The sequence below is a fragment of the Myxocyprinus asiaticus genome, chromosome 2 (genome assembly GCF_019703515.2).
Source record: "Myxocyprinus asiaticus isolate MX2 ecotype Aquarium Trade chromosome 2, UBuf_Myxa_2, whole genome shotgun sequence".
Taxonomy (NCBI): domain Eukaryota; kingdom Metazoa; phylum Chordata; class Actinopteri; order Cypriniformes; family Catostomidae; genus Myxocyprinus; species Myxocyprinus asiaticus.
The window spans coordinates 51280473-51307340 of NC_059345.1; the positions used below are offsets into that span (position 1 = coordinate 51280473).

General features: G+C 37.4%; 2 protein-coding genes and 1 long non-coding RNA gene across 7 annotated transcripts in view; 1 reads left to right on the forward strand and 2 right to left on the reverse strand.

The window, feature by feature from the left end:
* LOC127414578 (ADAMTS-like protein 5) overlaps positions 1–1431 on the reverse strand; it is a 35798-nt gene extending 34367 nt beyond the window's left edge. The window contains exons 1-2 of one of the 4 annotated variants that reach the window (XM_051652736.1): positions 1382–1431; positions 772–1277 (exon numbers count right to left, since the gene is read on the reverse strand). In XM_051652736.1, coding sequence (XP_051508696.1) covers positions 772–788 — 17 coding nt within the window. In that variant the 5' untranslated portion in view covers positions 789–1277; positions 1382–1431. The remainder of the gene's footprint in view (positions 1–771; positions 1278–1381) is intronic. The other 3 variants (XM_051652728.1, XM_051652720.1, XM_051652711.1) reach the window with 3 other exon arrangements.
* LOC127414673 (uncharacterized) lies at positions 182–8704 on the forward strand. Its single transcript, XR_007892828.1, has 2 exons — positions 182–317; positions 7995–8704. It is a non-coding gene; the product is annotated as an uncharacterized LOC127414673 (long non-coding RNA).
* An 8867-nt stretch (positions 8705–17571) lies between these two features.
* Positions 17572–26868, reverse strand: part of LOC127414559 (CREB-regulated transcription coactivator 3-like) — a 57679-nt gene continuing 48382 nt past the window's right edge. For both annotated transcript variants that reach the window (XM_051652686.1, XM_051652676.1), the window contains 3 exons: positions 26052–26135; positions 25767–25962; positions 17572–21038 (listed from right to left, as the gene is read on the reverse strand). In XM_051652686.1, coding sequence (XP_051508646.1) covers positions 20833–21038; positions 25767–25962; positions 26052–26135 — 486 coding nt within the window. In that variant the 3' untranslated portion in view covers positions 17572–20832. The remainder of the gene's footprint in view (positions 21039–25766; positions 25963–26051; positions 26136–26868) is intronic.

Here is a 26868-nt window from a genome sequence, read left to right on the forward strand (position 1 = left end):
TGTCACAGGTAATCGAGTCATAAGTGTCCCAATGTTCAGTGGATGAACACTCTTACCAGTGTCTGAATTCGTGTTCACGATATACTGATTCACGACATATGGAGCTAGGGAGCTGATTGAGATACACCCTACAGATTTAAACACTGGAGTCTTATGGATTACTTTTATGCTGCATTTATGTGCTTTATTGATCTTCAAAGTTCTGGCCACCATTCACTTGCATTGTATGGACCAACAGAGCTGAAATATTCTTCTAAAAATCTTCATCTGTGTTCAGTAGAAGAAAGAAGGTCATACACATCTGGGATGGCATGAGGGTGAGTAAATGATGAGAGGGAATTCATTTGAAATATTCCTTTAACTTCAAATAACATCAAGCTACTAACAATGCAAAATCTCATAATAATAGTAGTATTTAATCTGTGGTGTTGCAAATGAACAAATTACCAGCACTGATGATGAATAACAACAGCATAGGTAAAAATATTGTGCTAGAAATTCTTAAATTCTGTGTAATGGTTCTCCAGTGAAATAATAATAAAAGTGTGGGAAACAAACATTTGCATAGCTGAGATGATGAAATACCTAATGTGACTGCAGGGTTTGGTTAAATTTAAGATACTCACAACAAATAAGCACGTATGTTCAACTAATTAGACACCTTGTCGCTTTGTTTGACTTTGTTCTTTCGTCTTCCCTTCAGCAATAAAACGAATCAAATAATGAACGTATTTGTACACACAAAATTGAACAAGCATGTGATAAACATACCTGCTGGACTTTTGCATTGTATTTCTTCTTCAGGTGTCTCACACACACACACACAATAACGTAAAATCCTCTCTAGATCGGAAATCGAACTCATCTGATAAAGTAAAGACCATGAGCTGTGTGTTCCCAGTTGCTTTTATCATCAAAAAAGTCGGGACACCTAACTGCATCCATGCTTTTGAAGAGTTTCCTCTCCTCTTCTTGTAAAGCGGCACTTTTCCCGGAGATTTCCCAGACTCAGAAACCAAATAAATGAGGGTGAATCACCAGAAGAGGAGCTGTCCACGGAATCTTGCACTGACGCAGAAGATCTCATTAGTTAATTAACTTGATATATTTATTTACATTGTATCCGCTCATGTGCATTATTTAAGGGAGCAAAGGCTCTTCTCCAGGATTACAAAGTGCCGTTTCAGAAAAGGAGCAAACCGCTGACTCGCTTTCAGTTTCATATCAGTGGTCCAGTGTCCCAACAAGGTCTGAAGGCTGAAGTCAGATTAGGCTACCTGAGAAGAGATACAAACACTATTAGCATACATTTTGGCTAATTTGATAAACTGAATTTCACATTGCTGAACGGGATAGCTATTATTTCTTTATTGTAATCCACCTCACAGCAGTACAATTTCATTTCATAGTTCGGATAGTTCCAAGTTCCAACCCTGGATTCTGATTGGATGAGCCGCGTTCCAAGTCGTTGTAAAATGACTGTTAACGCACACCTGTCACAGCACATTCTGTATTATTGCGCCGAGTTCCTATGTTGCCTGTTTTTGAAAATGAACTATATTACTCCGTGGACAAAGTGTTTAATCAGATTAGTATTAATAATACATTGTACTGCTTATTAAAAATCAGCATTGCTGTTGCCGCCGTTTTATTAATGCAAAAAGCCACTAGAATCCGTGCGTTACAGTGATTTTCCCTCACAGCCTCTTCTGGGATATTGCTTTAATGTACAACCAACTCACAGAGCATCCTCTGTAAGAGTATGGGAAAACTGACTGAAATAAAGAACTCACATATCACGCAAAATAGGCTAGAAAAATTAACTAAGCTTCAGTTTGTATTGATGTGAATTTGAGATCATCTAGATTCAGCACAGCTGTAGCCTATTGAGTGCACTGCGTTCACCTGAAGCTCAACCCTTGTGTGTGTGTGTGTGTGTGTGTGTGTGTGCAGAGTTGGGAGGATTACTTTTGAAATGTATTCTACTACAGATTACAGAATACATGCTGTAAAATGTAATTTGTAATGTATTTCATTAGATTACTCAAGGTCAGTAACTGAATTCTAAATACTTTGGATTACTTCTTCAGCACTGGTAGATTTTTTTCACTTGTTTTGACTATAAAAACTCTGCCAGTACAGTAAGACAAAATACACATGTTAAAAATACATTCTCTGAAAAACCGAAATATCTTATGCAGTGTTGTTTCTAAAACAAGATTAATCAAATTGATCTTGTTTTAAAGATTTTTAGATATTTTTACAGGAAAACTATACAAAAATTGTTATCAAGAATACGATTATGATCCAACGTGAATTTTCTTGTTAAATAAATTGATCGTGCCTGGTAACGTGCATGTAAAATGGCTAGAAATAGCATTTTAGCTTAGCGTAAAGCTGACAGTTTACACAAGGTTTATTTCTATTTCTTCTGCTCCAAACTTACTTCAAACTTACTTCTCCATCTGCTTGTATGAATGTAACACATCATAAGAAAGTGTTTCACCGCTGTTCAAATGCACTTTGGATCACATCATTTATATGTATAAATGTTTTCCATCTGAAAGGACTAAATATTAAATGAAATAAATGAAAATAAAATGCAAAGTAATCTCTTCAGTAATCAAAATACATTTTGAATGTAACTGTATTCTAATTACCAATGATTTAAACTGTAACTGTAGTGGAATTCAGTATTCCATGTACACACACACGGAATACATGTATTCCGTTTCTCCCCAACACTGGGTGTGTGTGTGTGCGTGGGTGTGTGTGTGCGCGTGGGTGTGTGTGCGCGTGGGTGGGTGTGCGTGTGTGTGTGTGTGTGTGTGTGTGTGTGTGTGTGTGGGCAGGTTTAAGTGGTTTACGAGGACTTCTTTTTAGGTTACAAACTGGATAATTACAAGGGTATTATGCTATAAATTTTATGAGGACATTTCTATTGTCCCCATAATTTAAATACTAAACTATGTTTTATTGAAAATGTAAAAATGCAGAAAGTTTTTTGTGAGGGTTAGGTTTAGGGGTAGGGTTAGGGTTAGGGTATAGAATATAAAGTTTGTACTGTATAAAAACCATTATGTCTATGGAGAGTTCTCATAAAACATGAAAACCCAACGTGTGTGTGTGTGTGTGTGTGTGTGTGTGTGTGTTGAAGAAAAACTAGTAAAAACGCGCCTCTCAAGCGGAATGTTGCCCAATCCAGACTGTAAAGACTTCAGTAACTGTAGTGCGTGCATACATTAAACTTGACTTGAACTGTACGCCTTAAATTACAAGAAATTTAAAGAGGTTTAAGCATGTGCTTATCATGACAAAGAAGCGTATATGATAGAAACTGCTGAAATACACAATTCTTGGTGTGATTATATAGGACTAAGTGATTCAGATGCTCAATGGTGCCTGACATCAGTTAATTCTTCGGTAATATTCTTTGATTTATTACTATTTTCAAACTCACAGACAGGTCACAGCTCAACAAGTGGCTGCAGCTATAGTGAGATCTCTTTCAGACCAGATCCTTGACCATGGAAAAAGTCCCCTAAAATAACTCTTATCAACTGCAATGGATCATCACATACAGACCACAGACCCCAGCGTTGTTATGTCTCTTGTTATGGCACCTTGATTTAAAAAAAGAAAGCAAAGTTAACTCTACTAAGCACTTCGCCAGAGCATGATGATTGTTTAAGTTCCCCAGAGCCTCAAATGACATGTTTCAGCTTGCAGAGAAACGTCTTTAACAAGTGTACTACATCTTTATGCTCCTCAGTGTACATAGTCAACCTCTGATTCACAACCACTTAAAGGAATATTCCTGGTTCAATACAAGTTAAGCTCAGTCGACAGCATTTGTGTCATAATATTGATTACCACAAAAATCATTTTTGACTTGCCCCGCCTTTTCTTTAAAATAAGCAAAAATCTGGATTACAGCAAGGCACTTACAATGGAAGTCAATGGGGCCAATCTGTAAATGTTAAAATACCCACTGTTTCATAAGTATAGCCACAAGACTTAAACAATATGCATGCTAACATGATTTTAGTGTGATAAAATTATTTACTAACCTTTTCTGCATAAAATTACAGCCAATTTTGCAGCTTTGTTGCCATGACAATGTAATGTCAACAACCCTATTGTTAAAACGATGATTTAAACAACTTTACAGCTCAAATAACATGAGTTTTGACAGAAAAATTCATGTAAGTGCTTTTATAAAATTATAAACTTCATATTTCTGCCTTTAAACCCTCCAACAATTGGCCCCTTTCATTTCCATTGAAAGTTCCTTACTGTAACTTTGATTTTTGCTTTTTTTTTTTTTTTTTAAGAAAAGGAGGGACGAGTTGACATTTTTTTTTTTTTTTTTTTTTTTTTGTGGTAATCAACATTATGCCACAAATGCTGTAGATTGATCTTAACTTGTATTGAACCTGGAATATTCCTTTAACCTGCCCCAGTCCACAGGAGGTAAGGCGAGCCCCACTCAACATTTCACCCAGATAACAATGCATTTTGATTTAAACAGAGTCAAACACAGTAGTTCATTGCTATAATGTCAGTTTGGGTAGTGTGGCTCAAGAACATATGCTTCATGAACACTAAATGTGTAGCCATTTTGAGTGGATGCATAGAAGCTTATGGTGTCTGGGTGTCTGTCTCCTGTCTGAGATAATTGTTAACAGGTGCCTCAAAGACAGTCCGTAATTTGTTGGCAAGACTTCACTTGCATGTAAAATTTCCTATTTCTATTTTATTTTATTTTATTCCTGCACGTTGAACATTCATTACCACACCAACAACCAGTTGATTGGGTACTCGGATTGCCCAAAAATAAGCATCAGTAACCATAAGACAGAGTGATTAAGAAAGAAACAATGCTTGACAATGTTCCAGAGTTTCGTGCTTGTGTGACTAACAGAGAATCAACATGTCTATGACTCTAATCCCCTTAAAACTAACACTGACAGCTGTACTCAATTTGGGATTTTGGGAACAGAATCCTATATAGCACACCATAGGGCTGCACAATTAATCGAGATTACAATTACAGCTGCCACAATTAACCAGTCGTGAAAAGTGTCAAATATACACTCACTGAGAACATGGTCCTAATATAGTGTCCAACGTGGTCTTCTGCTGTTGTAGCACATTTGCCTCAAGGTTCGACATGTTGTGCATTCTGAGATACTATTCTGCTCACTACAATTGTACAGAGTGGTTATCCAAATTACCACAGTCTTCCTGTCAGCTCGAACCAGTCTGGCCATTCTCTGTTGACCTCTCTCATCAACAAGATGTTTCCGTCCATAGAACTGCCGCTCACTGGATGTTTTTTGTTTTTGGCACCATTCGGTGTAAATTCTAGAGACTGTTGTGTGTGAAAATCCCAGGAGATCAGCAGTTACAGAAATACTCAAACCAGCCCATCTGGCACCAACAATCATGTCACGGTCCAAATCACTGAGATCAAATTTTTTCCCCCATTCTGATGGTAGATGTGAACATTAACTGAAGCTCCTGACCTGTATCTGCATGATTTTATGCATTGCACTGCTGCAACATGACTGGCTGATTAGATAATCGCATGAATATGTAGGTGTACAGGTGTTCCTAATAAAGTGTTAGAGTAGCAGTCCATGTTGGTCTTCTCATGTTGCGTCAAAATTTTGGTTTAATTTTCTATTTAACATGTGCTTTTGCAGTGGTTGAGCACTGTAACCAATCACAAACAAGTCTGTTGCTTGCTTTCTGTATATGGCTCATTCTCTAATTTAGGGTACATTCCAATGATGATAATTATATATTTTCTTCAGAAATATCCAATTTTATCCATTATGGGAAAGCATGTTATAATATCACACAAATATTTTGTGCACCCCATTTTTCATTTTGCTTGAAATTGGCATGATGTTTTTGTAACTGACAGTTTTTGCATTGTCTGTTTTTAAAGTGAGTGGGTCTTAAGTTCAAAATAATGAATAAAAACTTGTAAAATTTTAAAGTCAGCATTATATATATTTCATTTATTTTTACATTCCAAACACCTCAGAAAAATAGTATTTTTTAGATTGAGTTTGGCATTTTAATAAAGAAAATATATTATTTTACTCACGTCCACAAAAGTTCTCTCAACTATGTTACTAAACAAACACAATAAAAAATGGTGTATCCCAAGCCATGTGACCAGCACCATGTGATTTTATTTTCCTCTGTGGGGTACATTTTGAACACATAATGGCGAGTGTCCTTGAATTTTTTTCAATATTTTAACTGCAAGGCCTACCATTGAAATTATGAGTCAAAATGGGGGAATGTCAACTATGTTTACGGTCAAATATTGGGTAACATAGTTGAAGTGACCCTACTGTGTCCGCTGATGTCAACTGACGATAATGAATTATTTTCCGTAGATCCGTTTTTTGTCATAATTTAAGCCTGTATGTGTCAGAGGACACTAAGGGTGTGTGTGCCCTTGTGCATACGTGTGCGTACATGCGTGTGAATCATGATGATTAGGGATTAAGGGACATTTCACATAATTTTGATATTGTTCCTTTGCCAGATAAAACAGAGATCTTCTTATATAAATGGTGTCATTGTATTTTGTGAAAAAGGCTGGACATTGCTTTTTCAGCTATGTTACTTTCGCCGTCAGCTATGTTATAGCTGATTTTTTTACATTTCAAATAACAAAAATGCTGCTTCTGATATCCTTCAAGGTCTATTTTACATCCACAAAGGTTAGAGTTTTGCATAACATCTCTTAAAACTACCAAAATGATATTTAAGGCAGATTTATGATAAAAAATCTTAGCGTCACTAGTGACGGTGCTGAAAATATCACATGAATATCTGTAAAAACATACAATTTTTAAAATTATTTTAAAAGAATTACTGCACATATGGCAGAATAGACAAAAGAACCCTTAATTATGTGTGTTACTTGAAGTGTAGCATATAATCAGTGTCTGTAATGGCATGCAGTTTGTCCGTAACATAGTTGACAAACTCACTAGGGAAAACATCATTTCCCTTATAATATCAAAAAGGTGTTTAATGCTTAAGCTTTGCAACTAGTAGATATGTTACAGTGAATAAATATATTAACTAAAGCCAATAGATGTTTTATTTAGAATGCACTTTGTTTTTGTACTTTATTGTTGACATGAAATGTACCCCCAATTATAGAATGAGCAATATAACTGCTTCAAAATTTCAATAACAGCTTTGTTTTTTATGCTTCTAATAGGGCCAATTTGAAGTTGACCGTTAAGGCAATAAGTCTTGATGTACTGATGTTTAAAACCGCAATAAAGTAATTTTGTAATATAGTTCCCAACTTGTTTTGGATGTGTAGCTGACATAAAGAATATGGCATGCAGTTCATCCACCCAAAATAAGTATTTTAATGTAGATTATACTAACCGAAATCACAATTACAATATCAGGGATAATAATCGTCAATTGATTTTTGTCATAAACATGCAACCCAAGCGCACCACAATGTGTATGAGTGTGATTATATGGCCAGCATCAGACAGACATTTGCATTGTAATTGGGTAAAGAAACATTTGCAATGAGAAGGAAAAACAGATAACTTTGCTTCTACCTTGGGCAAATCCTGCAATTCTCCTAATAACAGTACAGCTGTACAGAGCACAATTTGACTCAGAGCTTGGGGGTTAGTGAGTTTAAAAGTCTAATGAGGAGATATATACACACATGCATCACCACTTATATACAAGCATCATATGCAAAGATACACATGATTATTTGCATTATATACAAATATCACCTAGTTTATAAAGTTGATCCAATCTTAATAAAGATGTTTGTAACTCTTCTGCATTTAGAATGTGCAAAGTTGAATAGTTGCCCTGGAAATCTGACTAATCATCAAGTCTGATTGTTTAGTACTCTCAAAACTCCACTCTAAATCACATGATGTCTCCCACAGTGCAAATAAATCTATTTCCTGTTTTACTAGGTATGCAAGTGTGGAATGACTACATGGTGAGGGACTGTTTTCCACAACATCCCTTGTGAGCTTGTGAGTTTCAGAGAAGATAACAGGTCCCTGGAGGAGTGACTCCCTCCTGAACACTTGTCTTATGACGATCTCATTGGTTTATGCCAGATGTGATGGATGTTTGGCAGATTACAGCTATTAACATTAAATGTTGGCAGGTGTTGTTTCTACCAGTTCCTCTCAAGTGATATGTATTTAAGTTATACAAACAAGGGGCCACAAAAGAGGACACCATTCATTCCTATTAGAGAGGGAAAGAAAAGAAGCAATTCTGTGTTGGCAGATTGCTGCATATATTCTAGCACGTACCCTGAACAATGTCCTGACTTAAATTGAGTTAACTAAGAAAAACTGACTATTTTGACCTTGGAGGTATTTCATATCAAGATGTACATAGCTGAGCGATCTGGAATGAAATTTCAGAGGATCGTCAGCTTAAGGTTAAAATACAGAACAGCTGCGTAGTAGCTGCAATAATCTCACAGTGTGAAAGCCCAGAGGGCAGCAGATGTGTCAGAGTTTGTTTGTTTTTTCATGCAAGATTGGCCAGAAATATGCACAAACACTGTGACAAAAAGAGTGACCTGACAAAAAAAAAAAAAAAAAAAAAAAACATTTACAAATAATTAAAAATAAAAATAAAAAATCTTAAATGCCATTCATAAAAACTACCTTAAAACGAATGTGTGTAATCTTTTCGATAGTAATGATCTTCTCGTATCCCAGCTTAAAGGGTTAGTTCATCCAAAAATGAAAATGCTCTCATCATTTACTCACCCTCATGCCATCTAAGATGTGTTTGACTTTCTTTCTTCTTCAGAATGCAAACTAAGATTTTCAGAAGAATATTTCAACTCTGTAGGTCAATTCAATACAAATAAATGGTGACCAATACTTTCAAGCTCCACAAATCGCATAAAGGCTACATGAAAGTAATCCATACGATGGTTTAATATATGTCCTCTGAAGCGATGCAATCACTTTGGGTGAGAAACATATCAATATTTCAATCCTTTTTTACTATAAATCACCACTTTCACTTTCAAAATGTGAAAGTGAATGTAGAGATTTTTTAGTAAAAAAAGGACTTTAATATTGATCTTTTTCTCAACCACAACTATTATATAACTTCTGAAGATATAGATTAAACCACTGGAGTCTTATGGATTTCTTTCACGTGGCCTTTATTTGATTTGTGGAGCTTGAAAGATCTGGTCACCATAACTTGCACTGTATGGACCTACAGAGCTGAGATATTCTTCTGAAAATCTGTGTTTGTGTTCTGCTGAAGAAAGAAAGTCATACACATCTTAGATGGCATGAGGGTGAGTAAATGATGAGAGCATTTTCATTTTTGGGTCAACTATCCCTTTACATACACAGTCATGTACCTTTGTCTTTGTCTAATTTAAATACTTTTTTGCTTTAATACAAAGTTTGTAATGATGTGATTTACATTGGAGCTGGTTGGTTTGGGTCATGGCTAAGAAAACTTTTATGAAATCCCTATAGAAAAAAATGTATGTGAAAAACATTTCTGGAACCAAAATGGCGGGCACTGTTGCGCTCTAACCTGTTTGGTGATGGTAGTGTTGCAGAAATTACAGTACATTCTGCAATTTTAAACATAGCAGCACTCTTCCCAAAGTGATGCCTAAAATATTCACACACTATCTAAGACCATCTTTTGGCATCGTTTGTTCAAACCATGGCTTTCAATTCATGTTTCATTTGTGAATGTAAATAAACAACAGTCTCACTCCCTGATTCAATCACTCCAGAAGTCCCCTTTGCGCAAAGATTTACTGATAGCATACCAAGACAAATAGATACAAGCTCAGTCATTCCAGTACATTCTGTATGTTCTTGCAGGGCTCTGTGTCCTTAAGGAACACAGTAGTTTGACATACAGGAAGGGAAAAGGGACCTGAGGAGACTGGGGTGAATAAACTGCTTCTGAGTTTCTTCATAAAAACACACACACACACACTCACAAACACAGCTGTAATGAAATAATAAATATACAACTCTGGGTGCATCTTATCTCGCTCCCTATGTCATGTTAGTAAGTTACTTAAAAATAGTAATCCACTACAAATAACTAATTGTTTCTCAAAACTTCAGGTTACTTTACTAATTATTTAATTGAAAGGTAATCACATTACTAATTCTTCCTTGTTCATTATTACACCCAAGCCATACACTGAGCACCTCACATTTCTCCTTCATACATTTTAGAATTCATTAAGTCTACATAAATAATATATTAGAAATAAGCATAGGGGCCCTGGGTAGCTCAGTGGTAAAAGACGCTGGCTACCACCCCTGGAGTTCGCTAGTTCACTAGTTCAAATCCCAGGGTGTGCTGAGTGACTCCAGCCAGGTCTCCTAAGCAACCAAATTGGCCCGGTTGCTAGGGTGGGTAGAGTCACATGGGGTAACCTCCTCGTGGTTGCTATAATGTGGTTCGTTCTCGGTGGGAACGCGCATGGTGAGTTGAGCATGGATGCTGCGGTGGATGGCGTGAAGCCTCCACACGCGCTATGTCTCCGTGGCAACGCGCTCAACAAGCCACATGATAAGATGCGCGGCTTGATGGTCTCAGACGTGGAGGCAACTGGGATTCGTCCTCCACCACCTGGACTGAGGCGAATCACTACGCGACACAAGGACTTATAGTGCATTGGGAATTGGGCATTCCAAATTGGGTGAAAAAGGAAAAAAATAATAATAAAATAAAAAATAAGCATAACCCTATAATGTACTTAAAAGTAATTAATTTAATTGAAAGTCAGTAACTGTAATCTGATTACAAGAATTTAAAATGTAATGTGTTACACTACTTTTTTTGTCTAGAAAGTAATTAGATTACAGTAAATAATAGTTTTACATCCAAAATTGATTGTAAATCAGTATATAATGAACATGAATTTAGACACTGGCAAGGGTATTCATCCACTGATCAGTGGGACACTTATGACTCAATTACCTGTGACATGATAATGACCTCGTGCATTCAAGCACAGCTGTTATTAATCAGCACCAACGCTGTATTAAAGATACTATTTACGTTGCATTTTGTAGCGGGACAATCTGTGCATTTTCGTTGCAGATATTAAAATGTACAATGCTGTAGATAAATTGCATTAAGAAATGTAAATCCAAAGGACTGTACTTTTAATTTTCTTCTAACAACTCTAAAATTTAAAAATTTGTTTTCCATTCATGCACATTATGGATAAAAGATATTTAAAAAAACAACATCTCTTTTAAAGAGAAATTAGGTTTTGACTTCATAGTTTTACACTTGTGCTCATTATACATCTTACATCTCTACTTTAAAGACTTCAGAAGACATGACAATGTTTCAGGTAAGGGAACATAATGAACAACGATGTTGCCTGGTTTTTATGGTGCAGAACATAACGAACAATGATGCTCCCTGGTTTTTATGGGAATATTTAGGGAGCGACTCCCTGGTCAGTGTCCTGACTACTGAACTAGGGAGCTGACTGAGATGCAACCTCTGTGAATCCGCCCAAAGTAGGTCAGAAGTTCTTCAGCTAAAATCAGTCTGTGCTTACCAAATTTCAAAACACTGCCCCCAGTGGTCGAAGCTGGAAATGCTGTTGAACGTATGGGCACATATGAGCTCAAGTTTCCAGATGAAATGTCCACAGAGGGGCGCCATAAGCGAGTTGTAAAGTGAGTTGTTTTATCAACCATATGCCCTGACCCAAACCCCAACCTGAAACTCTTTTACTCAGTGGAGTAAAAATGTAATCGTAAATGGACAATGCAACCTCCGAATTGCACTTATCATTGATCAGGTGAACGCAATTACTTGCTGGTTTCCACGCAGGACTAGAACTCGTGTTTCTGAGGCTAGTCGTGCCACAGTAAAGGTAAACACATTTGAAATGATGCAAAAATGTCTGATGGGAGTTGCCGCTTGTCATAACTCGGCAGAATAGTGTCGATATCAGGGTACTGGAAAATTCAGTAGCAACATATCGTCTTTCAGTCAGTTTCAGTCCCTAAATGAAGTATTTAACAGTGAAACTGGTATACAAGTATACAAGCACTTCCAGGGCATTATTTTTGTGGTTGTTAGCTGATCCCATGCAGTTGTTGGCTATTTCTGTCATTACTAAACCAATACATATTGTAATCCAAGAACCGATAAGCACCCAGAGTTTGTGCTAAATTTATTCTAGAGTGTTTGTGTTTAAAGTAAATCATGATAGCTGAACTCTACTGTTATGTTGAGCTAACAGCCAAACACAAAAACAAGTATGATAAAGTCTTGGATAGCATACAGAGTGAAACGGAAGTCTGAAAAAGAGCAGTCGTGTCCACACACACTTTCTGAATGACCTGGAGGAAAAGGTTTTTACCCCTTTGTTTATAATACTGGGTGGCAAACTAATGACGAAATCTGTAGTGTGTCCAGGAAATAGACGTAAATCAGGTCTAGCTTACTTACCTCCCAGACTTCTAACAAGAACAAGGCATTCATCAGAAAAATACCTGAATTTCAGAGCCTCTGCAAAAAGTTTAAAATTGGGCCTGCCAAGCTAAATAATTAGCCATGATCAAACCTCCCCGAAGTTAGTAATGTAGTGAAGTTACTTTGAAGCTGTGCTGAATAAAGTCTGGAATGAGAGCCAATGGTGGGGGACACCAGAAAATGTCTGAGAACAATCTATCCTGCTACCACTAAGAGAGGAAGCAAGACAGGTGGTCATGTAAGAAATAAACAGTATATAAATCTTGACAGTTTATGAGAACCTACACACAATTTCACATTCCTTCTTATATTTGTTTTTGGTGAAAGTAATCATTTTCTGCTGAAGGTAGACAGCTTTACTTTCATTTGGTGAGTTTTCTTGTTGTGGATATCAATCACTTTGTCCGTGAGTAATTGGGAAAGTAAGGAGGAACCTGTGGCAGCACATAAACATAGGAAGAACTATCAGTAATGGCTGTACAAAGGAAACACAAGGCACTTGAGCGGATGTTGTGGCTGTATGGGGTAAATAAGAGCAAGCAATTTAGTGGAGAACACAATCCACCCAAAAGTTTGGAATGCATTAGAGAGAAAAAAACAAAAAACAAATAAGCATAGAGTTGAACCCAAAGGGCAGAATGGAAGAAAACAAATTAGAGAGTCCAAAGTAAGAGAACAGTTTGAGCTCACATTTATCTTAGAGCAACTTAAATGTGAGGAGGATTATCTGCAAAAACAAAACTTGCAAAATAAAAAGAGTCTGGTTACAGTAAATCTGTTATCTGAATGCTGCCAAACCCTTTTAACAGATAACAGCATTCAGAACATGGCATCATTCAACTTCGATGCTCTAAGCAAATAACAAAATAACTTAACTGAACCCATTTATTAAACTTTAGAGTCATTCATTCTACAAGTCAGTTTGCCTAATCATGTCATCTGTGACATGATCATGACTTCAGGCTCAGTTACACTTCCTAGTGTAATCCTTTCTTCATTTGGCGCATGAGCAGAGCGCTAGATGGTGCTAGGAAGTGTAATCAAGCTTGAAATCATGATCGTCCCTAGAGAGTGCAATGGCAAGGTGGAGATTTCTGGATTATTTTTATGCTGCCTTTATGTGCTTTTTAGTCCATTCTGCTTGTGCGTAATATTCCAAGTCTTCTGAAGCCATACTATAGGTTTTGGTGAGAAACCAAAATGTAAGTAATTTTTCAGAAAAAAATGCATGTTCATGAGAGCTATGAGAAAATCTTGTTCAAGCGAGAATTTGTTATTTCTTGTTTATCATCAAAACCTATCGTATGCCTTCAGAAGACTTGGAATATGATGCACGAGCCACAAGGACTACTTTCGCATTATGGAATTTAAATGCTTGCCTCCAATCCACCCTATTAAAGAAAAACAAGAAAAATAATTCCCTATGTAAAATTGTCATCCCCCTTCTCAATCCCCTTTAACCATGTATTGTTGTGTCAATTAGTAATGTAGAAAAACGTATTCTTAATATTTAATTCTGTGACTGTCCCTTCTTGAAATTAGAATGCACATGCCACAACAATGCAACAATGCAGTGTTTTAAATCGATCACTGGTTGTACTGTACATTAGCACTGTACTCTATTATCTGCTTATAAATGTTCACTCACCTAATATGCTACTACAAAATGCACACTTACCTCCCAAAATCAAGTCATTGTCAGTCACGCTAACTCATTTTGAGAGTTTCTCTCTTATGAGGGTCAGCTCTCTAGCACACACCAGTGATGATGATACTTTTTAACAGTAATCATTTAAAATATCCATTCTTTAGTTAGTTGAGAGCACTAGTAAGTTCTACTGTAGGCAGACATGACTAAAAGCACCCTGGATGCAGAAAGAGCTTGACTGGGGACTGTGCCATATAAAACATCTCATCTCTTAATCCAGTTATACCAAAAGGAGTTTTAGAGAGAGGGGAATTCAGAGAGGAAAGTTGTTTTGAAGTGATGGAATAAAGCACTCAGGGGATTTGCACAGTGGCCTGCAACTGATAATCATAATTATGGTAATTACAATGATTAATCATAATTATCTCACTCCTCTCTGATTACTGAAAGAAGACATAAACACAAAACTTTTTTTGCTATTATAATGGCTACCTAAAAGCCAATTAACATCAGTTCTGAACTTGAGCAAGCTAAGGGAATAACATGTACTGACTAAATAATAATAATAATAATAATAACAAAAAACCTGAAATAAGATCTAGCACGTAGCACACAGTCTTATAAACAAACTTTTAAATGCTTACTGGTACACTCAAAATAATTAAATTGTACTTTTATTAACTTGTTAACTGAGTTGTTTCAACTAAAAAAAAGTGTCTTGTCAGCTTTACTTAATCCATTTGTGTTGGGACAACATGAATATTGTTTGTTTGGTTAAATGAAACTGGCCAGAGGATTTCTAGTTCCCAGCATGTTTTGCATGGGACACAACAGGGAGAGTAAATGTCAAAATTACGTGTTATTTTATGTGTCTGTGCAAGATGAATATAAAGGGGGAGACTTATTAGTGTGTTTTGTTTTATGTCGAGATTTAACTGTTGCACTCAGTAGTGCTTCCCACCAGCATGTATTTAGCATGCTAACATTTCCTGTCACTAGCTAGCATATCACAAAAAGAGTTTCATTTGTGTTATTTTGACATTTTAAATTTTGTTGGGTTTACTTGATTCAGATAGGTTTTCTCTCTTGAAGTATTCATGTTGAAATTACATGGTTATTTTAGTTTAAGATAACTAATTTAAAATATGTGGAACCACTGTCTATCCATGATTGAATCAGGTTCAGCCAAAGATTTATTTTTGAACTGTTTGTTCTCGTTCCAGTTTTGACCCAGAACTTTTAATTAAAGGGATAGTGTACCCAAAAATGATTTTTTTTCCTTTTATCATTTACTCACCCTCATGTTTTTCCGAACACGTATGGCTAACTTACTTCCATGGAACACAAAAGCAGATGTTAAGCAGTAGCATTTACTTGCATTGCATCTTTTTTCCATACAATGAAAATGAATGGTGATTGAGGCTAACATTCTGTCCTCTCCTTTTGTGTTACAATGAAGAGAGAAAGCCATCCAGGTTTGGAATAGCATAACGCTGAGTAAATGAGGACAGAATTTTCAATTTTTGCTTATCTCTTTTAAGAAAGTTAAACTTTGCTGAAGTAAATGGAGGTGGAGGGAAAGCAATAGCCAGTTTTGAGATGGGCCTTTGAAAGTTTATGGGAATTCCGCAGGTGAAGGAGTAGTATGCTCTTATCATGTTCTTCCTCTCACTGCCGAGAAACATGTTATTACTACGCTACCTGTGTTTTAAAATCCATTATAGCGAGTGCTGTATCACACAGGTGATGAAAGGCTTGCCAGGACATCTCTCCACATTTTTGAGGTATGTTACACGGTTTGCTGCAATTGAACCAGACAGACTGTTCTCACCTTATAAAAACATCTTCAGAACCAACCCACATTGGTTTGTACTACACCAGCACTAATCATTATTTAATGTTGTAATCCCTTGGTGTCCACAACAGCAGACAGCAGAGGACAGTAGATCAAAAAGTTCAAAGCAGATGGGATTTCATCTGGATGCACCGAAATTTGAGAACATTTTCTACTCAGTGTTTATTATACATTTTTTATAGCATAAGAACAATGCAGTCTATATTAAGTGAGTACAGGCCTATTTACCTCAATTTAAAATGTCAGTTCACCCAAAAGTGAAAATTCTGTCATCGTTTACTCACCCTCATGCAATCTAAACCCATATAACTTCACTTTTTTATGTGGAACACAAGAAGAGAAAATGTTGACACTGCTCTTTCCCATAAAATGAAAGTGAATGGGGACTGAGGCTGTAAGTAACATTCAGCCCAACATCTTTTTTGTTCTTTGAAGAAGAAAAAAAAAAAAAAAAAAAAAAAACAAACACACAAGGGTAATTTAAATATGACAGAATTTTCATTTTGGGTTAAAGGGATAGTTCACCCAAAATGTTTATAATTTATTCACCCTCATGCCATCCCAGATGTGTATGACTTTCTTTCTCCTGCTGAACACAAATGAAGATTTTTAGAGAAATATTTCAGCCCTGTAGGTCCACACAATGTAAGTGAATGGTTACCAAAACTTTTAAACTATAAAAAGCACATTACTTCAGCATATAAGTAATCCATAAAACTCCAGTGGTTTAATCCATGTTTTCTGAAGCAATTCAATTGGTTTTCTGTGAGAACAGACCAAAATAAAACTCCCTTTTCACTCTACATCTTATCTTCGCAGTCTCTTGGCACGATTATGATTTCAAGCTCGATTACACTTCCTAGTTCTTGATACGTGTGCAGAGCGCTAGATGCAACTTGGAAGTGTAATCGGACTTGAAATCATGATCACCAAGGAGACTGCTGAAGATTTATAGTGAAAAAGAAGTTATCATTTGGTCTGTTCTCACCCATAATCTTTTGTATCGCTTCAGAAGACATGGATTAAACCACTGGAGTCTGATGGATAACTTTTGTGCTGCCTTTATGTGCTTTTTGGAGCTTCAAAGTTTTGGTCACCATTCACTTGCATTGTATGGACCTACAGAGCTGAAATATACTTCTAAAATCTTAATTTGTGTTCAGTAGAAGAAAGAAAGTCATACACTTATGGGATGGCATGAGGGTGAGAAATGATGAGAGAATTTTTGGTGTGAACTATCCCTTTAATTTTTTATTTCAAGACTTTCACTAATTTCTGAATAAATTAGTATGGTGATTTGCAAGGGTTTTTAAAAAATGTTTAGGCTTCAATTAACTTAAATTGTGCAAAAATATCTAGTCTTTTAAGTAATTTTTCAGCATCCACGTCCATTTAAATGCAATTTCAGAGGTCAGAAGTGTCTTACTGCCTCCATCTAGTGGTGTAGCATGAAAAAGTGTACGAGAAAATGGCTGACACCAGAAAGTTATCACACAAAAGAAAAAAACTCACTGTAGATGTCTGATAGACAGTAAAGAGTTTTATTTGTTTATATTAAATCAAAAGAAAGCACTATAACATACTTCACAATCCAAACGCCTTGTGGTGTAGTAAAATTGTAATATCTGAAAAAGAAAGACTTTAATATGGCATATTACAAAAAAGTAGTAACACTAGTGAACACGAAAATATTCTTTAAATAATATAACTGTACAATTTTTTAAAGGTGACAAAAATAAGACATCCAAAAAAAAAAAAAATGAATTCCTTCTATAAACAGAAGAAAAAATAAAAATGAATATCTGTTACGAAGTCTATGTGTATTTAAAAAAACAAAAAAAACAAAACAAAAAAAAAAAAGAGCCACAAGCACTTTTTTTGCCATTAGAACACAGGGCCTAGAACCCCCCCCCCATCATCACAGTACACTCAGAGGGACAGCGAGTGGTCAAATATCAGCAAGAATAAGGCAGGAGAAGACAAGAAGTATTGGAGAGACAGGGATGGAAACAGACTCATTCACTCATGCAGTACCCCAGTACTCTTCTGTTATATGTGGCTCCAACAAACCCTCATAGACCCATAAGAGACACCACTGCTATTCAACAGAACTACTGAAGCCTGTTTCACCCCATCCCTGAAAACATGGTGCCACTGTTAATATTCATGAAAAACTACAAAGTTAACTGGATAGGTGACAGGTTAAGAGACGATAAAAGGATGTTAGTTGTATCAAGAGATGTACACTTTTTTAGCAGAAACAGGATGCAGCAAAAAATGCTCTAGAACCCAAAGCATACAGCTGCATCATTGCACTTTTACGATCTTGTCCTTGTTATAACAGATGCTGATAAGACATCTTGAGAACAAGGCTACATAAGAAGAATAAAAAACTGCAGCTGCAGGGGTGAAAGTCAAATATCTTTTTGCTTGTGGATAAAATGCCTGTGATAACCACATGGCCAGATTTATAAAAGCATAAAGGTTTTTGTAAATCTGGCCCTATCTCTGCTTCTGTCAATTGTCCTCTCTTCTTGCCTCCCTTGGACCACACTGAACAATGAGCAAGATTTTAAATCAAAACATCTTCATTGGTTCATCCATTTGTTTCACATGAAGCTACTACTCACATTAGTGGTGAAACATTCTGAATAAACCAAGTCAAGGTGCTTTTGACCAAAACTCATCAATGACCTGGATGAATAGGAAAATAAATGTGGACATGGCACACAAATAACATTGCTATTGCTTTCCATTATCAACTCTAGAACTCAAACTTGGGAACAGAAAGCTACACAGATAACAACATGGATAATGAGTGCTGTTTTTTTTGGATCTGGTAGTCTGGGGGCAGCCCTGGAAACACTTCTGATGTGGTAAAAAATAAAAATACATTCCTGAGCTACAATTAAACATCTTTCTTCATCTCAAAATAGTTGGTCATTAAAATCCAGTCATTCACGAAATATACCGCTTTTATTTCAAAGTCCTTTCAATGAAAAAGCAGGTAACTTTGCTTGATTGGAAATAACATCTTAGCCAAAATAAACACTTCTTAAAAAGCCAAGACCAATTTTGATCAGAATATCAGTGCAAAATGAGCAATAACAATGACACAGGTGTTCCACGTCCACAAATTAGACTTGGTTTTAAAATTTGGAACTGCACTATTTTTTCTTTTTGCAAAAACCCCTGACAAGAATCAAAGCTGCAAAGAGAGAAGGCCCATGCTGAAAAACGTTCACAAAAGTAGACATCCACAACGAAAGTTCAAAAGGGAAAAAACATGATGAACGAATACAAATACAATTGACATTATAAGCTGCATTACAAGTCTGTGTAAAATCTGAAATGAGCACACAGATATAGTAAATATACCAGTAAAATAGTTCCTTTTTATGATCTAGGGTTAGCCATCTGTGCTAAAGTTCTGCATAGCCAAAGCTTCTATTTACTCACTGTGGACTGATTTGATAACAGAAAGATACAAAGGTTTTCTTTCAGAATTATACCAAAATCATACAAATTTCAGCGCCTACTCACATTTATTATTCGTAGTTCTTTGTAAACAGTTTGCCCCTTTTTCTGTTTCAAAAATACATTCTAGTAAGACAGAAAATTATGAGGCATATATATCTGTGGCAAAACTCGTAACTATTTTTACAAAAACAAACATGTTAAGAATTTTCAAAATAATGCTCTATACACCGCTAGATTCCTCTTCTTTTTATAAAGTATGACTGTGCTGAGTAGAGGCGTAAGTCTCTTGTATTCTCTTCTATCATTTGAGTGAGGGGACTGGCCATATTCAGAGTATGTGAAGGGATGGACGGACAGGTTGCCAGCAAGATGACCACTGACTGGCCAGTTACATGGCATTATTACCCAATTAGCTCAGCACATGCTATAAACAACAACATGCACTGCAGGAGGCGGTACAAGCGGCTGTTGGCGAGTAGAGGCAGTTCAACAGAGGAGCTCACACAATGCATGTTCTGGTCCTGGTACTAAAACATAGGTTGGGTAGGGTGGCGAGGGCAAGGCTCAGGCAATCTTGCTGGTGTCTCGCATCACAGCATTTGGTGCATCAATATGGGCTGGTATTAGTCCGGCTGTCGACTCCATCTGTTCCATAACACATCATATCTTCACATTCACAGCCTAAAGAGAGGATTGTCCTTGGAGGCTTCCCATCCTTTTGGAAAGTGTGACTGAAAGCTGGTGTGACCTTCTGATAACATCCAGAAGCAAATGTGTAAAACAAGCACATTCATTTTGTTTTGGTTACATGGCTTACAATAAGACCAGCAATGCAAGGGCCCAAACCAGCCATCACTGTTAGAATGGTGGTCTCCGTTTAGCATTGCTATGTCTTCAGTGTTCTGATTGTCACTCTGCACAATTAATAGATTACACAGCAGGATCATAAATGTGGGTTAATGTGTCCAAGCTTGCATGTTTGGTTTTCTTCACAGGTCATAGCACGTGTGAAGCACCCAGATTTGTTTCACACATCTGATGAGTGATGAACGGTGTATCAGGAGGCAGATGGAACATGCCGAGCAAGAATGGCCAATGAGACACACTGTCTGGATGACTCATGCAAATTTGATGTTTCACTTTATATCAACATGTAGTGTTTATGCATGCGCTTGGTTTGAGGAAATGTAAAAAATGACATGTTCATCTTTTTGTATTTGTATAGAACATGTGAGTGCTATAGGTTCTGTGCTTTAGTCTTCATGGACTTTGTATGTACGCGTGTATACATGCGTGTGGTTTTTCAAAGTCTGTCGCTGCGGAAGCTGTCCTCTACAGTGGGGTCAGGCAGGACCATATCTGGGTCACTGAGCATGCTCAGTCCATCAAGGCTGAGTGGCTCAATACGAAGTTCGTCCTCCAATGGGAAAACTCCTTCTGAGTCTAAACATTCGGGCACTGCTGATAACACGCTGCTGATGTCCTTAGACAGGTTGGGATTGGAGTCATCTAAGAGAGAGAGAGACCTAGTTAACTGAGTGAACTACTTAAACAATACCTAAACCTGTAAGAGAATAGATTGGTTTGAAAAGGACCATTATATTTTTGTAAAGTTGTTTTGCGATCTAAAATGTGTATGTATACTGTATATAGAGTTGAGTGCATAAGTTTGCTTCCCCTTTTGTAGAATCTACAAGATGTTAATCATTAAAAAAACAAGAGATCATAAAATTGAATTTTGTTTTTATTTAGTACTGCCCTGATGAAGCTATATGACATAACAGATATTGTATTTACATATATTCCACAAGACAAAAAAATAACTGAATTTACACACGATCCTGTTGAAAACTTAACATTGCCTTTGTTCTTAATATGGTGTGTTGTTTCTGCTTTGTCCTGAGCAGTGAAACTGCCCACTGTTCTAAAAAAAATCCTCCAGGTACTGCGCATTCTTTGGTGTCCCGGCATCTTCTGCACGTTTGAGTTCTTCCCAACAGTGGTTATATGACGTTAAGATCTAGCTTTTAAAAAGGGACTCATACACAACTATTATGAAAGGTGCAAACATTTATTGATGCTCAATAAGACAACACACTATGTTAAGAACCAAGAGGATGTAAACTTTTGAACAGGATGATTTGTGTAAATTGTTATTATTTTGTCTTGTTGGATTATATATGTGAAACTATATATATATATATATATACACCGATCAGCCACAACATTAAATCCAACTGCCTAATATTGTGTAGGTCCCCCTCGTGCCGCCAAAACAGCGCCAACCCGTATCTCAGAATAGCATCCTGAGATGATATTCTTCTCACCACAATTGTACAGAGCGGTTATCTGAGTTACTGTAGACTTTGTCAGTTCGAACCAGTCTGGCCATTCTCTGTTGACCTTGCTCATCAACAAGGCATTTCTGTCCACAGAACTGCCGCTCACTGGATGTTTTCTGTTTTTGGCACTATTCGGAGTAAATTCTAGAGACTGTTGTGTGTGAAAATCCCAAGAGATCAGCAGTTACAGAAATATTCAAACCAGCCCATCTGGCTCCAACAATCATGCCACACTCCAAATCACTGAGATCACATTTTTTCCCCTATTCTGATGGTTGATGTGAACATTAACTGAAGCTCCCGTATCTGACCCGTATCTGCATGATTTTATGCACTGCACTGCTGCCACATGATCGGCTGATTAGATAATCGCATGGATGATTGTTAGTGCCAGACGGGCTGGTTTGAGTATTTCTGTAACTGCTGATCTCCTGGGATTTTCACACACAACAGTCTCTAGAATTTATTCAGAATGGTGCCAAAAACAAAAAACATCCAGTGAGCGGCAGTTCTGTTTGGAATAGGGAATTGAATCTCACAGGTGATGGGATCTGCTGGGACCATGTCTGGAATAACATCACCCTAGCTTCCAAAAATCCTAATCATCAAATGATCCATTTGAATTTTATCCATATAATTTTACCTAACCCCTAGGAGATGGTATCAAATGAAACTGGAGGCTTGGACAGCCGCTGGTGAGGCGGTTAAATCCCTCTTGAACTCTACTCCTTAAACTACAAATGGACTGCATTATTTAAGGTCCCCAGGATTAAAATGGAAAGGACAATGGGGTTACCACCTGGAGGGGGTCAGTTAGGATCACTATTTTATTTTAAGAATGTGAAATGTTAGAATAATAGTAGAGAGAATGATTTATTTCAGCTTTTTTTTTCTTTCATCACATTCCCAGTGGGTCAGAAGTTTACATACACTTTGTTAGTATTTGGTAACATTGCCTTTAAATTGTTTAACTTGGGTCAAATGTTTTGGGTAGCCTTCCACAAGCTTCTCACAATAAGTTGCTGGAATTTTTGCCCATTCCTCCAGACAGAACTTGTGTAACTGAGTCAGATTTGTAGGCCTCTTTGATCGGATTTTGGTCAGGGCTTTGTGATGGCCACTCAAATACCTTGACTTTGTTGTCCTTAAGCCATTTTGCCACAACTTTGGAGGTATGTTTGGGGTCATTGTCCATTTGGAAGACCCATTTGCGACCAAGCTTTAACTTCCTGGCTGATGTCTTGAGATGTTGCTTCAATATATCCACATAATTTTCCTACCTCATGATGCCATCTATTTTGTGAAGTGCACCAGTCCCTCTTGCAGCAAAGCACCCCCACAACATGATGCTGTCACCCCCATGCTTCACGGTTGGGATGGTGTTCTTTGGCTTGCAAGCCTCACCCTTTTCCTCCAAACATAACGATGGTCATTATGGCCAAACAGTTACATTTTTTTTCTTCATCAGACCAGAGGAAATTTCTCCAAAAAGTAAGCTCTTAATCCCCATGTGCACTTGCAAACTGTAGTCTGGCTTTTTTTATGGCAGTTTAGGAGCTGTGGCTTCTTCATTGCTGAGCAGCCTTTCAGGTTATGTCGATATAGGACTCATTTTACTGTGGATATAGATACTTGTCTAACAGTTTCCTCCAGCATCTTCACAAGGTCCTTTGCTGTTGTTCTGGGATTGATTTGCACTTTCCGCACCAAACTACGTTCATCTCTAGGAGACAGAATGAGTCTCCTTCCTGAGCGGTATGATGGCTGCGTTGTCCCATGGTGTTTATAACTGCATACTACGTGGTACCTTCAGGTGTTTGGAAATTGCTCCCAAGGATGAACCAGACTTGTGGAGGTCCTCAATTTTGTTTCTGAGGTCTTGGCTGATTTCTTTTGATTTTCCCATGATGTCAAGCAAAGACACACTGAGTTTGAAGGTAGGCCTTAAAAATTAATCCACAGGTATACCTCCAATTGACTCCAATTAGTCTATCAGAATCTAATTTGCTATTTGCCTAAAGTCTTGACATAATTTTCTGTAATTTTCCAAGCTGCTTAAAGGCACAGTTAACTTAGTGTATGTAAACTTCTGACCCACTGGAATTGTGATATAGTCAATTAAAAGTGAAACAATCTGTCTGTAAATAATTGTTGGAAAAATTATGTGTGTCATGCACAAAGTAGATGTCCTAAACGACTTGCCAAAACTATAGTTTGCTAATATGAAATCTGTGGAGTGGTTAAAAAATTTGTTTTAATGACTTCAACCTAAGTGTATGTAAACTTCTGACTTCAAATATATAACCACAACTATCGGTTGCTGGTCCAGAATAGCTCCATGAGATATCTGCTTCTGTGAGAGTGCAGATGTCAGCTTCTTTATTCCACACCACAGGTGATAGTAAAGTGACACAAATAGCAAGGTTGCATCTTAAGAAATCAATCAAGCATCCCATATGTGCACTATTTCGACGAGACCGGCAATGGGCAACAGCCACTGAAATAGAGAGTGCAAGAGGAGAGAAAGGCACTGGGAAGCAGGAGACAAAAATTATTTAAAAAATAACGCCTACACCTCCTGAACCGCTGTCTCATCATAATTTTCAGCAGTTTTTTCCATTTCTGTGCAAATCAGTGCAATAACGGGCACGTCCTTCATGTTGTTTGTTGACATGTAATCAAGAATAAACTCTCCTGTTGCTATGTGTCTGAGTTTGTGAATGAATTTCGGGATCGTAGTTTCAGTCGGGGACGATGGTCGTGTGGTTGACACCACCAGTCTGCGATCAGATCTGTAGTGTGTGCTTGGCTTTAGTATATGCACGTCTGACCAGTTGTTTCTAGCATTTTACTCTGACTCTGGCATGCACATAAGCACCACTGCACATAGGAGGAATAACGGTGAATTCACGGTTGTGTTCAAGGTATTTCACCCCTGAATGTAATGTGAGTCGGATGCAGAAAAAGTGACTGGAGTTTATTCATATTATTTCAAGCAGAAATTTCTTGGGATGAATAGCATGAGTAGGTGTTTTTTGTTCTTTATATTTAGTGTATTATGTTTCAAAACATGGATATATTACCTTGTACTCGCTTGTTTCTCATTCACCTGCACTGGACTTGCACAACGCCTCCAGCCTCGTCGTAAGCAAAGACTGTGATGTGGTGTGTGTGTTTGTACGCTGGTTATGTATTCAAGTTGTCAGTTAGATCATCAATCGTTTTTTAAGTCAGTAGAAACCAGGCTAGTATTGGTTCTCAGTTTTACCAGTAACCAACTCTGACATTAACAGCACAATGGAAAGGGTTATGTGTGTATGTGGCTGTAAACTAAAGCCTATTGGCTATTTTTTTTAAATGAAGGAGCTACAGAACATGTCCCACCCCCATTTCCTGTTTCAGTAGGAAATATGTCAAAACACTAAACAGAACTGCGCTCATTAAGGCACTTCACTGCGACGTTAAAGGAGGTGAAAGAAAGTCGCTTTTTAATGTGATTTTTCCTTGTTATTGCCATTTCTCTGTTATTGATACTGATCAGAAGGTCGGGGGTTCAAGCCCCAGCACTTGCCAGTACAGGGGTGCCGTATTATGGCTGACCCTGCACTCTGACCCCAGCTTAGCTGGGATATGTGAAAAAAAGAATTTCACTGTATATGTGCAAATGTATAATGTGTGATAAATAAATAAAAAAATAAATAAATTACTAGCACCAAACAGCACAAAGACTCTACGGGCTCCAGCCATTTACTCAGTGCCGAGGAGTACGATCTGTAAGATTCATTTTAAGAATCAGGTTCTTGTGCTTTGAAAGAAGGGCAGGCCTGTTGATGGAAATTTATGGGTGAAAGTCTCATAACGCCTACACTATGGCTTGCTGTCAGATCATCCGTACCGGTAAGGATAATGTTGGGCACTCCTCCAAAATTAGAGTAGAGCATGTTGGGCCTCATCTGAAGATGGTCTTGCAGGTTGCCTTGGCTATCGCTCAAGCCCATGAGGGCCGCCTGGGAGAAGTAGAGGTTGGAGGAAGGGTCAAATCCACCTGCCACAGAGCTCATGGCATTCTCCAACATATTATACTGATCCTGCTGTTTAAACACACACACAAAACATATGTTGCAACAAAGACCAAAAGTGAACAAAGAATACATTGCAGAATAGGATCTTACATCTTTACCTGATAGGATGAACACTTGGACTGACGTCCAGAGAACTGTGTTTCCATGAAGGGATCATTAAAGAATGCTCCCATGCTGTTGTGCTTTGAGAAAAACAAAAAGCGAGGAGGAGTTATTCTAAATATGACTAACACTATACTATATTTGTCTAATTATACACTCACTGAGCACTTAATTAGAAACACTATGGTCCTAACAAAGTTCCTGACGTGGTCTTCTGCTGTTGTTGCCCATTCGCCTCAAGGTTTAATGTGTTGTGCATTCTGAGATGTTTTTCTGCTCACTACAATTGTACAGAGTGGTTATCTGAGTTACTGTAGCCTTTCTGTCAGCTCGAACCAGTCTAGCCATTCTCCGTTGACCTCTCTCATCAACAAGGCGTTTCCGTCCGCAGAATAGTATTTGGTTTTTTATTTTCGCACTATATTCTATACACTCTAGAGACTGTTGCACATGAACATCCCAGGAGATCAGCTGTTACAGAAATACTCAAACCAGCCCGTCTGGCATCAATAATCATGCCATGGTCGAAATCACTAAGGTCAAATTTGTTCGCCATTCTGATGGTTGATGTGAACAGCTCCTGACCCGTATTTGTATGATTTTATGCATTGCACTGCTGCCACGCGATTGGCTGATTACATAATTGCATAAATAGAGGGGTCACGTGACGCCATGCAAGAAGCAGACCTGTGAGCGACAAGCTCTGCGCAAATTTTTTTATTATTTTTATGTTATAATCTGGTGAAATTTGATACACCCAGTTACACATCTGCTCTGAGGCAAAACATGGCAAAGAAGTCAAAATCATCAGGC